The 12,324-nt window shown below is 39.2% G+C and overlaps 1 protein-coding gene across 1 annotated transcript; it reads right to left on the reverse strand.

The window, feature by feature from the left end:
- Positions 1-5,550: 5,550 nt before the first annotated feature.
- On the reverse strand, positions 5,551-10,712 carry BTG4 (BTG anti-proliferation factor 4). Its single transcript, XM_025893836.2, has 5 exons — positions 10,574-10,712; positions 8,878-9,072; positions 8,275-8,412; positions 7,480-7,678; positions 5,551-5,733 (listed from the first exon to the last, which is right to left on the reverse strand). Exons 2-5 carry the CDS (start codon positions 9,048-9,050, stop codon positions 5,551-5,553), a joined length of 693 nt encoding a protein of 230 aa, XP_025749621.1. The 5' UTR covers positions 9,051-9,072; positions 10,574-10,712.
- Between the last annotated feature and the right edge of the window lie 1,612 nt (positions 10,713-12,324).

Genomic DNA, 12,324 nt, shown 5'->3' on the forward strand with positions numbered 1-12,324 from the left:
AACTTTCGCTATTCACATAAATTATGAGATGCATTTCCCAAAAAGCAGAGTGAAATTAATTAAGCCAGACACACAAGACTATTTAGAGTCATTAGGCCAAGAGGGGGCAAAGAAAAGTCATGCAGAAATTAAAGATCTTTCTTCTGTATCCCTCATTCTCGGCTGAGTGAGGCACCTGCCAAAACATGATCCTATTAGCTTCCTGGCTAACTTCTTGAGCCTTCCATCTGATCCCATTATTAATATACTAACAGCTGCAGGCTTTTGGTAAGCACATGCTCTTTAATGGAAATGCCACAGATTACAAGGCAGAGATCATGATCTCTTTTCTGCTGCATTTTGTGCTGTTATTGCTGTTTCTGTTTAAAAGTGTTCAGATTCTCATTATCTTCAAGGAATTAACTTGTGTGCACCCACATACCCATATACATGCACAGCCCACTGGCCAGAAAAAGGGTAAGAAAACTTCAGTAGATATAGAAACCATATTTTACCAACTATTCACCAAAAAAAAAGCCCTTTCCAAAAAAATGTAATACTTAATTGTTTTAAAAATTATTCTTTTATTTCAAAAGTGGTACACAGACTTCTGCTTCCAGGAAATGGAGTAGGCATACCTTTCCCTACTCCTTCCACCAAGTAGAACTAAAATTCTTGGACATTATGTGTTAAAACAAGGAGATTCTGAAAGGAGTAGAGAAGAGAATAGACAAGCCAAGGACCTCAAACCCCAAGGCAGGAAGTGGTGGTAATTCCAGAGATTCTCTTAATCCTCATGTATTCTAGACTTGGAAATGAAAAAACCAGCAATCCATAAACACCAATGGGCACAGAACCAAAAAGCTCCCCTAAAGCATGCTCTCTAGCGAAAGGACTGAGAAAAGGGCAGCTTAGGGGCACCTGGGTGGCTCAGTCAGTTAAGCAACCAGCTCTTGATTTCAGCTCAGGTCATGATCACAGGGTCGTTGAGATTGAGCCCTGCATAGGGCTCTGCACTCGGCGGGGCATCTGCTTGAGAGTCTCTCCCTCTGCCCCTCCCCCGCCCTCTCTCTCTCAAATAAATAAATCCTAAAAAGTGGGGTGGGACAGCACAGCAAGACAGAAAACTTTTAAACAGTAACTGCTTTACTCCAGCCAAGCATCACAGGAAGAAAAACAACAACCCTGGCTCCACCCACATCAGCAAAAGTTGAGCGAGAAGTCTAAACTTCCGCCTTGCCAGGCTATATAATTAGGCATTCCAACCTCCTCCTGGGATGTTGTCAGAGAAGACCATGCAGAGAGCTAGGAATCTTCATCTTTTCATCCGTGCAAGGCAGTTACAAATCCCCCTCCTCTTCAGTGTCAGGGCAGACCACATGGGGAATCCGGACATCTACCAACATATGGTAGTGGGGTCCCCTCCCCACCACCTCCCCGCTCGAGTGGTATCAGCAAAGGCCACGTGGAGAGTCAGGACTTCTCCCCCTGCCCATCGGTAATGAGGCCACCCTCAGCAAAGTGTTCCTGCAAGCCACAGGAGGAGCTTGAACTCCCATACCTGCCCAGCAGGTACGAGCAACCTCTTCCTTAGGTAGCAGTGGAGAGCAAGTGGGGAACCTGGACTTTTAGCTACCACCAGGCAGAAACAAGACAGCACCCCCCCCCACTCCCCTCTCCCACCACCAGTGGAATGGTGTCAAAGGAAATCAGCTAAAACAAAGTTTAAATAGGATCCCAAGTCTTACAATGTCACAAAATGTACAAGTTTCAGGCAAAAATCATTTATCATCGTAAGAACCAGAAAGATTTAAAAAAAACTGAGTGAAAAAACGCAATAAACAGATGCCAACACCAAGATGACAAAGATATTAGAGTTATAGGAAAAAATTTAAAGAAGCCATCACAAAAATGCTTCAACAAACAATTATGGACATGCTTGAGATAAATGAAAAAATGGAAAATCTCAAGGAAAAAAAACCATAAAGTCACAGAAGAAGAAACAGAAGACAAAAAAATCCAATGAACATTTTAGAACTGAAAAATATAAAAGCCAAAATAAAAAGCTCACTCAATGGGCTCAACAGTAAAACAGAAGGGACAGAGATGGGGAAAGTCGGTGGACTTTTAGACAGAATGATAGAAATTACCAAATCTGAACAGCAGAGTGCGGAAAAGACAGAAGAAATGAATGTGTAGAGCTGCAGGGGCCTGTGACACTATAACAAATGACCTAGCATTCAAGTCATCAGCCTCTCAGGAGGAGAAGACAAAAAGGGCCGGCTATACAAGTACTCAAAGAAAGAATGGCTGAAAACTCCCCAAATTTGGAAAGAAGCAAATCTACAAATTCAAGGAGCTGAATGAATCCCAAGCAGGATAAATAAATTAAAAAAAAATCCACACCAAGACACATCATAATTAAACTTCCAAAAACTAAAAGCAAAGAAAAAAATCTTGAAAGCAGCCAGGAAAAAAAAAAAGACAGCTATAGTTAAAAATGTGTATCACAGCAGATTTCTCATTAGAAGCCATAGAAACTAGGAGAAGAGGCACTACATTTTTCTAGTCCTGAAAGAAAAAAAGGATAAATCCAGAACCCCAAAGTCTGGCACACACATGGGGAAAGGAGATCACTCATGCATTGCTTGTGGCAATATGAAATGGTACAGCCACTCTGTAAAACAGTTTGGCAGTTTCTTAAACTAAACACTCAACTACCATACGACCCAGCAATTACTCTCTTAGGCATTTACCCCAGAGAAATAAAAATTTATGCTCACACAGTGTGTATATATGAATGTTTATAGCAGTTTTATTCATCATCCCTCAAACTAGAAACAACCCAGTTGTCATTCTTCAATGCATAAATGGTTAAACAAATTGTGGTACATCTGTACCATGGAAGACTACTCAGCCGTATAAGGAACAAAATACAGCTTCGTGCAACAATCTGGATGAATCTCCGGAGAACTAGGCTTTAGTGAAAAAAAGCCAATCCCAAAAGGTAGCCTACAGTAGGATTCCATTGATAACATTCCAGAGACGGCAAAATTACAGAAATGGGGGATAAGAGTTTAGTGGTTGTCAGGGGGTTGAGGAAGGGCTGGGAGTGGGAGGAAGTGGGTGTGGCCATAAAAGGGGACGATGGAAATGTTCTGTATCCCAACTGCATCGTGTCAGTATCTGTTTGTAATATTATAGTATCATTTTGCAAAATGTTACCATTGGTGAAAACTAGGGAAAGGGTACACAGGGTCTCTCTACCTTTTAAAAGCATGTGAATCAATAGCTCTCTCAAAAAGTTTAATTTTTTAAAGAAGAAAAAAAGTGGTACATACTCAGAAAATTTCAAAATCCAGATTAGGAAGATCTAATTTGGTTATTATAGTTATATTCTAATAGACACAGTATTCATTTATTTGGGGGTTTTTCAACTGTATTGATCACTTTTAATCAAAACAAGAAATATATAGTTCATTAAATTTTCCCCTATACCCTTGTCTCAGGGCCACATGGAAGCTTTAAAAAATTACACAGGGCTCTGTGTAATCCCTCTGGGCCAATTGTCAATCATGGTGGAATTGATTTCTTTTTGAGTACCCACTTGGAACAATTCGTTTTAATGGTTATGTCTGGTACTGTGTGCACAGAAATTTGATGTCATCCGTGCATCCAGATAAGAATATGGTGACTCATTAGCGATGTCCATCATGGCATGGGTCACAGAAGTGGTAATATATGTGCCACAGATTTATCCTCTCTGTTGGCTGGAAGTAGTTTTGTTTTTTGGTTTAAAAAAAAAAAACCAACCTCACACACTTCAAGAGACAATTGTTAATAAAATCCTCTGTGCAAAGGTTCTTAGAAACCCATTCTTCTATCACATCTAAGTATTATGTTGTTTTTACATATAGTAACTATTTTATACAGTTTTCACTTTCTAGTCACACTATACGTGGGAATAACTCCAAGTTGCTCATTGAAATCCAAAATAACATCATTATGGCACTAAGAAACAGGTAAGAAACGAAGACTAAACAGGACTGAGAATAAAACTGGCAGAGGGAAGATTTAAGATAATCATGGTTTAAAAAAATGAAAGATATTAAAGCAATCAGATAAATAGTTATGACAGAAACAAAGAAATGATCCAGCCTCTAGAGAGTTGGTATCCCTAAAATGGATGGAGAGATAAAGTATTAAAATATTGTAGATTGCTCTAGAAAAAATCAAATCTGCAGATCAGAAAGGAATACAATATTTTGGGGAAAACTGGTAAAATGACTGACACATGGACAAAGACTTCCAGTATAAAGAAAAGGTTTTCAGACTGGCAGGCAAAGGAAGTCACCTAAGAAAGTAAAAGCTCATGCTGGTGTGAGTGGCGGGGATTTGGGGAAATCAAACTGGTCTCCAATTTCTCCACAGTATCGTGCCAAAAACATTAGTTTCATGTGAGATCTATGAAATTGTAAGAGAAAGAAAGCATGACCTAAGATTTTAATATTCACTCAACTGGTCCTTGGGAAAAATTAAGAATGCTTATATCGACAAATACTACCATATAAAATTGGAAAAACAAAGTTTTAAAGATAAGTTGCCAGCTTGCTAGTGTTTAACTCCAGGGAAATCTTTCAGGGAATAAAATACTTTGTGGTAGAAAAATTTATGAATATTTTACCTCATGTATCTTTGTTTTGCTAAGATACTTTAATTTTTTAATTTTAGTTACTTGTTTGGCTCCTATTGTATGGTTTTTCTTATTAAATTGTGTATCAGTTCTTACATCTGTATACATATATAGCATGACTGTAAAAATGGTCACCATTTAATGTTAATAATGATAGTTTCTGGATGGATGGTAGGGATTATTTTTCCTGGTGGTACATTTTTTTGCTTAGCTTAATTTTTTTTAAGTTTTTAATTTTAATTCCATTAGCTTGAATCCTTATAATGGACAGGTGTCACTGTTATAAAATAAGTCATAATTAAGTCTATTAAGAGGTTTAGAAATAGATCAAAATTTTTAAAAGACACACAAACAAGGGAATTTTGTATCTTAAAGAGTAATTTTAAAACAAACTCCCAGTGGCCTTGTGAAATAGAGCAGCAATGATGGGTAACAAAGTGCGGCCAGGAGACCATATCATGGGGATCACACTTCCCTAGGTGAAGGTCTACCTGCCTTAATGGCTAATGAAGAAACACAAACTTTCAAAGCTTTCTTGCAAAACACTGAACTAGAAAGGTATTAAAAACATAGTACGTTTATTTAAACTGTTACTTTTCATAATTCATTGAATCTTATCACAGGTCAATATCTTCATTCTATTACTGAATACATTCATTAGTGTTACATAAAACTTCACATAAAATTAAGTAAGAATTAAAAGTACAGTAAGAACATAGTCATGATCTGTGTGAGAGGATTCACCATTATGCCACCCTAGACCCTGATGGGATTACTTTTTCTGTTTCATGGGCCTCTCAACCTTAAACTCCCTTTTGTTTTAAAGAAAATGAAGCAGCTCCTCTGAACTCTATCCCACCGAGTGTCCAGCCACTGCATTATCGGTTCATGTTGACCCAGTGGTACCTGTCCACCCGGGGGATGGCGGCAGGCCTCGGACCCTTGGGATTTTTATGCAATGCATGATAAGTGTTCCCTAGGAGGCCCACGCGGCCATCTGCCATATTCTTTTTGCGGGAGACATGGAACCAAGATTGAAAGGGCTGTTTCAAGTTTTCAACCTGGAAAAAAAAATAAATAAAAAAGAAGGTATGAAGATCATCTCTAAAGTAATAAGCTAGACCGAAATACTAAACACAAACCCATAACTCAGAAGCTAAGCCTTTCAAAAGCGTAGAGAGTACAAATGAATAGAAATCAAAGCAGATGATGATCCTTGGAAAATTGTCTAGCATGGGGGGGGTAATAAAGTCATGTCATACCTTTTAACAAAATTAAATCTTTAATCCAACTAAAATACTTAAAAACACATCTTCAAATTTGTGTATATTCTTGGGTTCTGTTCTACCCCACCCTCCCCTCACTGGCTTAACCCAAAACTGTCTAATTGTAACCTCTAGGGCTGAGGTCTAGAAATATCCATTTTCAACATCCCAAATGACCAATACAGATGTTTTGCAGACCACACTCTGAAAAGATATTGTTCTACAAGTGTATAGCTGACTGTAGATCTGATCCCTCGATGGAAGAAAATCTTTCTAAGCCTAAGAATAGAATTAAGGGTATATATGTCATTACATGATTTTAAACTTTTATACATGGAGAACTATATAATAAACTATAGAGTTTAGTTTCCAAACTATCAGAATAAATATTTGCCAATAATATGAAAAGGGGTTAAAATATTTCTAACTTTTGAAGAGCCTATACTAATAATATATTAAAACCTCAAATGGTAAATGGGTAAAGAAAAAATTCATAAGACAGTAAGTACCCAAAACATTTGGGCACATGGAAAGTTGGGTTTCTTTAATGCTTAAATTAAGAGTCTATAACAGCATCTTTAGCAAATTATGTATTTTTAAATGAGAATAACCAATTTTAGGAAAAATGATAAAACAGACACTTTCACATGGAGCTGGTTAAAGTACAAATAAATAAAACCTCCCTGGATGGTACTTTGGCCACATCCTATCACCTAGTAATTCCAAGTCTGAGGATCAAGTCTCCAGAAATAACTTAAAATTCAGTCATCTCTACAAGTTATGAGTTTTTTTTGTATCACAACAATGTGAAAAGCTAGATGACTGCCAGTAATAGATTAAATAAATTACAAGGGAAAAAGTATTAAAATGTTAAGTATTTAAATTGTCTTAACATGCATAAAGGATTAATTTCAGAAAACATACAAACAAGTATATACATAACAATATCAATAGAGAGTCTGTCTAGATCAGTGTTTTTCAAATTGAGGGTTGCCACTATTTCTGGATCATGAAATCCATTTAGGTGGTTGAAATCAATTTAATTTAATAGAAAATATGGAGGGCATTATGCCAAGTGAGGATGAGTATTGTTTCATGAAACTTATTTCCAACATACAAATATACATATCTTTCTAGGAATTGTGGCTAAAATATATTTTATTATTTTTAGAAAAACTCTTGTGGTGGGATTGCAGACCTTTGATCATTTCTTAATATTCCAGATTTTCTACAAATGGTATGTTATTTTCTGCTGGCAAGAAAGCCCACTAATTTTATATTTAATCAGGAAGGAATTTGGATTAAAGGAAACTTCTGTTCAAGTACTACACAGAAAAACACTATTACAGATGACTGTAGCTCCTGAGCCCTCAGCCAAGTAGAGAAATTACATATAGAAGAAAAAACTTTCCCAAAATGTTACTGTGATTTTAATCTTTATAGGTTTTTCTGTTTTCCACTTTTACGGTGGACAAATTCTTTTTAGAATTAGAATGGGGGCGGGAAAAAAGCGTAGAGAACACACACTGGAACACACTTCACCTGGTAAATACTCTTTGGATTGCTCACTTTAGGAATGATCTGAGGTTCTTTGTTACAACTCTCTTCGTCAGAGGAAATGCCGGAGGAGTGGTCCAAAGTGGCTCTATTAACAATGCGGCTGATCCGTTGGGAAAGCTCCCATTCCTCCCACCTGCCTTTAAAAGAAGCAATTGTAAATGGGTGATTTTTCTCACCATACCTAAGTGGGAAAAGAAAATAAAGTATTCATTAGGGATTCAAAATTTCACAAGTTGTTTTTATCTCTACTCTTTTCTACAGACCACTCACTAATCTGCAAAAAGTTATTTTAAACAACAAATGGAAATGGTTTGACGGCAAAGCAAGTTAAGAGACATTGTGACCTTCAGCTACCACAGGGTGGTAATTAACGGGGGTTATTCTGTAAGCGCTTTCTTGGTGAATTTTTCAGAAAAAGACAAGAACCAGTTTCTTTCAGTTCAGCTAAAGGACTGCATTGCAACTTCTCTGCCCTTTGATACTGCCTATAATCCTTAGATATCCAACCAATAATCTACGGTTGGCAATGAAGTGCAGGGATTAAAGTCAGATTTCAAATACTATGTAAAGTCTTTGTGCTTCCAGGCCATCCGCTCCTAATGGAAGTTTGTGCAAATCAAGTTTGCATCCGAAAGCTTAACCGGCCAGGGCCCTCCGCCCGCTAAACGCTAACGCAGGGCTGTGGCGCATCATCTCTCACAAAGGTGTACAGAACTGACTATGTAACCCACGGTTTCCAGGGGTCACAGGCACACCCCCTCCCATGAGATTACTCACCTACAGCACACTTCAAAGGGATCTACCCAGAGGGTCATCTCCTTTGGAAGTCCCAGGTGAGAAAAATCCACTTTACTTTCAGCACAAGCCCGTTCTAGAATGGGATCTTTATTCTGAATATTATTTATCCTGATACACCTTTAAAAAGCAAGGAAAGGGAAACAAAGATGGGGTGACAGGCGCCTTGGTAGAAGAATCATGAGATGGGCAAATGTCTCCAATACACAGAGCTCCCCCCTCAGCCGAGACCCCTACCCCGTCCCCGCCCTCCACGGTTCTATGAGTAGAACCATTGACTTTTTACACAGCTACTCAGAATGTGAGTTGCATCACTAAGCCACACAATTAGTGTGACGAACGCTCTCCGTTTAATCCGCGTCACATAAGGGCGTTTGCCCTATAAGTCTTCAACTATATTTTAAGCTACATAGTTTTCAACTACGCACTGCCACCTGCTGAATCTCTTTCTTTCAAGCCCACGTTCAAATCAGTATGAGCCCATAAAACTTATGTAACTCAAGACTCTGCGGACAGAATCCTTGCCAATGGCGATGGCTTGCTTGTGACTTCCTTCCCTTTGCCGTCCTACACACTGGCTCTCACCTGAAGGCTTGCCCTTTGGAAGGGAAGTCAGAGTGCCAGTGACTTCTGTAGGTTTCAAACAAGATCGTCATCAGCTTTTCTGCGAAGTCTTTTACTTGCTGTTTACTCAATTTGTCATGTTTTTTCACCAGTCTTGTGACAAAGAAAACTGCTGTTGCAATTTCATCCCTCATGATTCAAGAGAAAGGAGGAGGTCTGCAACCGTTAAAATGGAAGTGAGAATAAATTAAATAGAAACAGGGTCACACTGGTTATCAATATGTAATTGCCATTGGGAAGTTTTATAGACCTTACGTTTAAAATAGAAATCGTTTGCTAGTCCTTCATGAACGAAATAAGCACATCGATACTATCAATGAACAAAACAGCCAGGAGCACCAATTCCTCAACTAGTCAGTTTTTAATATTTTCAAAGAAAAAAAGACCCGCTTTTTAAAACTTTAGTACACTTAAGCAACAAATGAAACACCACTATGCAACTTAAGTCAAAAAAGGGGAGGGGGGCCTGGGTGGCTCAGTCTGTTAAGCGTCTGCCTTAGGTTCAGATCACGATCGCGGGGTCCTGGGACTGAGCCCTGCATCGGGCTCCTGGCTCAGCGGGAAGCCTGCTTCTCCCTCTCCCTCTCCCTGTTGCTCTGCCTGCTTGTGCTCTCTCTCTCTGTTAAATAAACAAAATCTTTTAATAAAAAAAAACCCTGATACAGACAGTAAATTATACCCAAGCAGTGCTTTTTAAAAAACATGTTTACAGAGAGCAAAACATTTCAGGATATAGTAGTTCTAAAATGTGGCTCTCAGGTCACATGCTTTAAGTAAAAGTTAAAGTTAATCAAACATACATTATACTTGCCAGAAAAAGTGCTTTAGCCCAACAGAAAGTGGGCCAGCGTTAGAAGACACTCTCCCCTACACCTGTTCTGTTAGTTTTAGGCTGAAGTTTATATAAGCCTGGGTCCCAGAGCCTGACAGGTGTTTAACCTTACACGGGGGCAGTCTGTTAGGGTAATTAAATAGCTTCTTCCAGGTCCCCATCAGATTGCTCCCTGGTATACACAGAGTGAGTTCTTTAAAATCTGAACATCTGAAAAAAGATTTTCCACCTGGATTTGTCTCTTCTATTTTGCTATTAAAGTCTTGTCTCTTATGACATAGATTGAGAATCAAGCCTTCTTCTTCCCATATCCTAATATCCTACATTCCAGTAATTTTGTCTCTAATTATAACTGTCAACATATTAAAGACTTTTGTCTTGGATCGTGTATAAAACTTAAGACAACTTTCTTTGAACAGTTGTTATGTTGACAACACACATTTTTTGCTAGAATGTTTATTTGCAAACAAAGTGGAAAAGATCTTGGAGTTTATCTAATCTCATTGGTTCTCAAAGTGTGGGTCACTGACCACCTCATTTGGCCCCACTGCGCTGCTTGTTAAAAATGCAGATGCTTCTAAAGGTGAAGCCTGAGAATCAGTAGATCACAAGTACTTCCAGGTGATTCTTATACCCACTAAAATTTAAGAACCACGGCACCTGACATATGTCTTTGAACCCACAGTAAGGGCTCATTCAAGTTCTTCATCAGTGAAAAAGAATTCGTTCTCTTAAAAGGAAGCCCATTTCATTTCTAAAAAGCTCCCAATACCAAGCGGTGCTTCCTCCCTTGGAGGCGCCAATTCCTCCTAATGGAAGCCTTACTTCTCTGGAACTAGAGACTGTAGCTGACGCTCGACTGCAAATGCCAGCTCTTCAGCCTCTCCTGAGCCTTCTCTTTTGGAGCGCTAACCTCAACTTTTAACAGTCCTTCCTATAGACACGTTACTCCAGACACTTCACCATGCTCGGCGGTCACCTGTGGAGGAGTTTCAGGTATGTCAGTAAATGCTTGTTTAAGGTGTGGAGCCCAGGACACACAGCGCCCCAGGTATGCTCTGCCATTGCAGATGAGAGTGGGACTGTCTCCTCCCTTGCTGCAGACACCGTATTTCTAGAACACAGCCTCAGGTGGCATTCACCTTGTTGGCAGTGGCATCCCACCACTGCCTCACGTTGAACTTGCAAGTAGTCTTTTTCACTAATGCTATTGGTTTTTTATATCTTTCCCTTCCTGGACAGCTTAAGGTTTAAGAATATGGGCTTCGGATTTAGACAGACCTGGGTGTGAATTGCAACTTTACCACGCACTGTCTGTGTAACCTGCAGCAACCTGCTTACCTCCTGAACTTTCAGTTCCTGACCTGTGAAATGGGAGGGACAAGAGTGACCCCCTCAGGGTTGTTAACAAGATTACAATCAATAATGCACGAACACACCTCGTCCAGAGCCTGCCTAGCTGTTGTGACAGGAAGCTGATTAAAAAATCAGCTTAAAATCAAGTGTCATGGGATTGAATCCCAGTCCTTCGTTGAACAGACATTTAGGGGAGTTTCTCAGTCTCTCTCATCTTCAAAATCTCATCTGTAAAAAAGGGGGTAAAATGTGTGCCTATAGCCTTGGAATCAGATTTCCAGAACTAGAACGCTTTGTAGGGTTATGAGACTTGAGTATAAAATGCCTAGAACAGCACCAAGTACTCCGTAAATGCTCTGTAAATGATAGATGCTACTACTACTACTATTGTCTTATGAGGTTCTTGTCCAGATTAAATTATAAAATTAGGGCGCCTGGGTGGCTCAGTCATTAAGCGTCCGCCTTCGGCTCAGATCATGATTCCAGGGTCCTGGGATCTGGCCCCGTGTCGGGCTCCCTGCTCAGCAGAGAGTCTGCTTCTCCCTCTCCCACTCCCCCTGTTTGTGTTCCTGCTCTCACTATCTCTCTCTGTCAAATAAATAAATAAAATCGTTTTAAAAAATTATAAAATTATATGAAGTATTTAGCAAAGTGCCTGGCGTACAGTAAGTCCTCAAAAAGTGGTAGCCTTTCTTATTAATAAATAATAAGTTTATATTTATCATTTTATTGTCTTTTCTAATGCTTTGTGGATTAAATGGGGGTATAAAACAACTGCATATTACAGTTATACCTGTCATATTTCATTGTGTCAAATTTAGACCATCACCATTAGGAATCAGGATTATGTGTGACCCAATTCTGTCATTCAATAAATTCTCTTATCGTTTTGACTGTTATCCGTAAATTTGGCAAGAATATATCCTGCTACAAGTAATAAACAAGTTGAATAGAACGAAGATCAAGCAGGGGCACCTGGGTAGCTCAGTTGGTTAAGCGTCTGCCTTTGACCCAGGTCATGATCCCAGGGTCCTGGGATCGGGCCCCTCATCGGGCTCGTGCTCAGTAAGGAGTCTGCTTCTCCCTCATCCTCGGCCCCTCTCCCCACTTGTGCACTCTCTTGCCTTCTCTCTCTCTCTCTGAAATAAATAAAATCTTTTTTTTAAAAAAAAGAATAAAGATCAAGCAAACTGCTTTGACAAAATCCAAGTGACTCTAGA

Source organism: Callorhinus ursinus, unplaced genomic scaffold (assembly GCF_003265705.2).
Source record: "Callorhinus ursinus isolate GAN/ISIS: 27379988/994484 unplaced genomic scaffold, GSC_fseal_2.0 scaffold19, whole genome shotgun sequence".
Taxonomy (NCBI): domain Eukaryota; kingdom Metazoa; phylum Chordata; class Mammalia; order Carnivora; family Otariidae; genus Callorhinus; species Callorhinus ursinus.

Coding starts and splice junctions, on each gene's coding strand:
- BTG4 (XM_025893836.2), bottom strand. CDS start 9,050: ATGAGGGATGAAATTGCAACAGCAGTTTTCTTTGTCACAAGACTGGTG. Junction 8,413..8,877: donor TCCAAAGGGCAAGCCTTCAG/GTGAGAGCCAGT, acceptor TGCTTTTTAAAG/GTGTATCAGGATAAATAATA. Junction 5,734..7,479: donor ATCCAAAGAGTATTTACCAG/GTGAAGTGTGTT, acceptor TTTTTTTTCCAG/GTTGAAAACTTGAAACAGCC.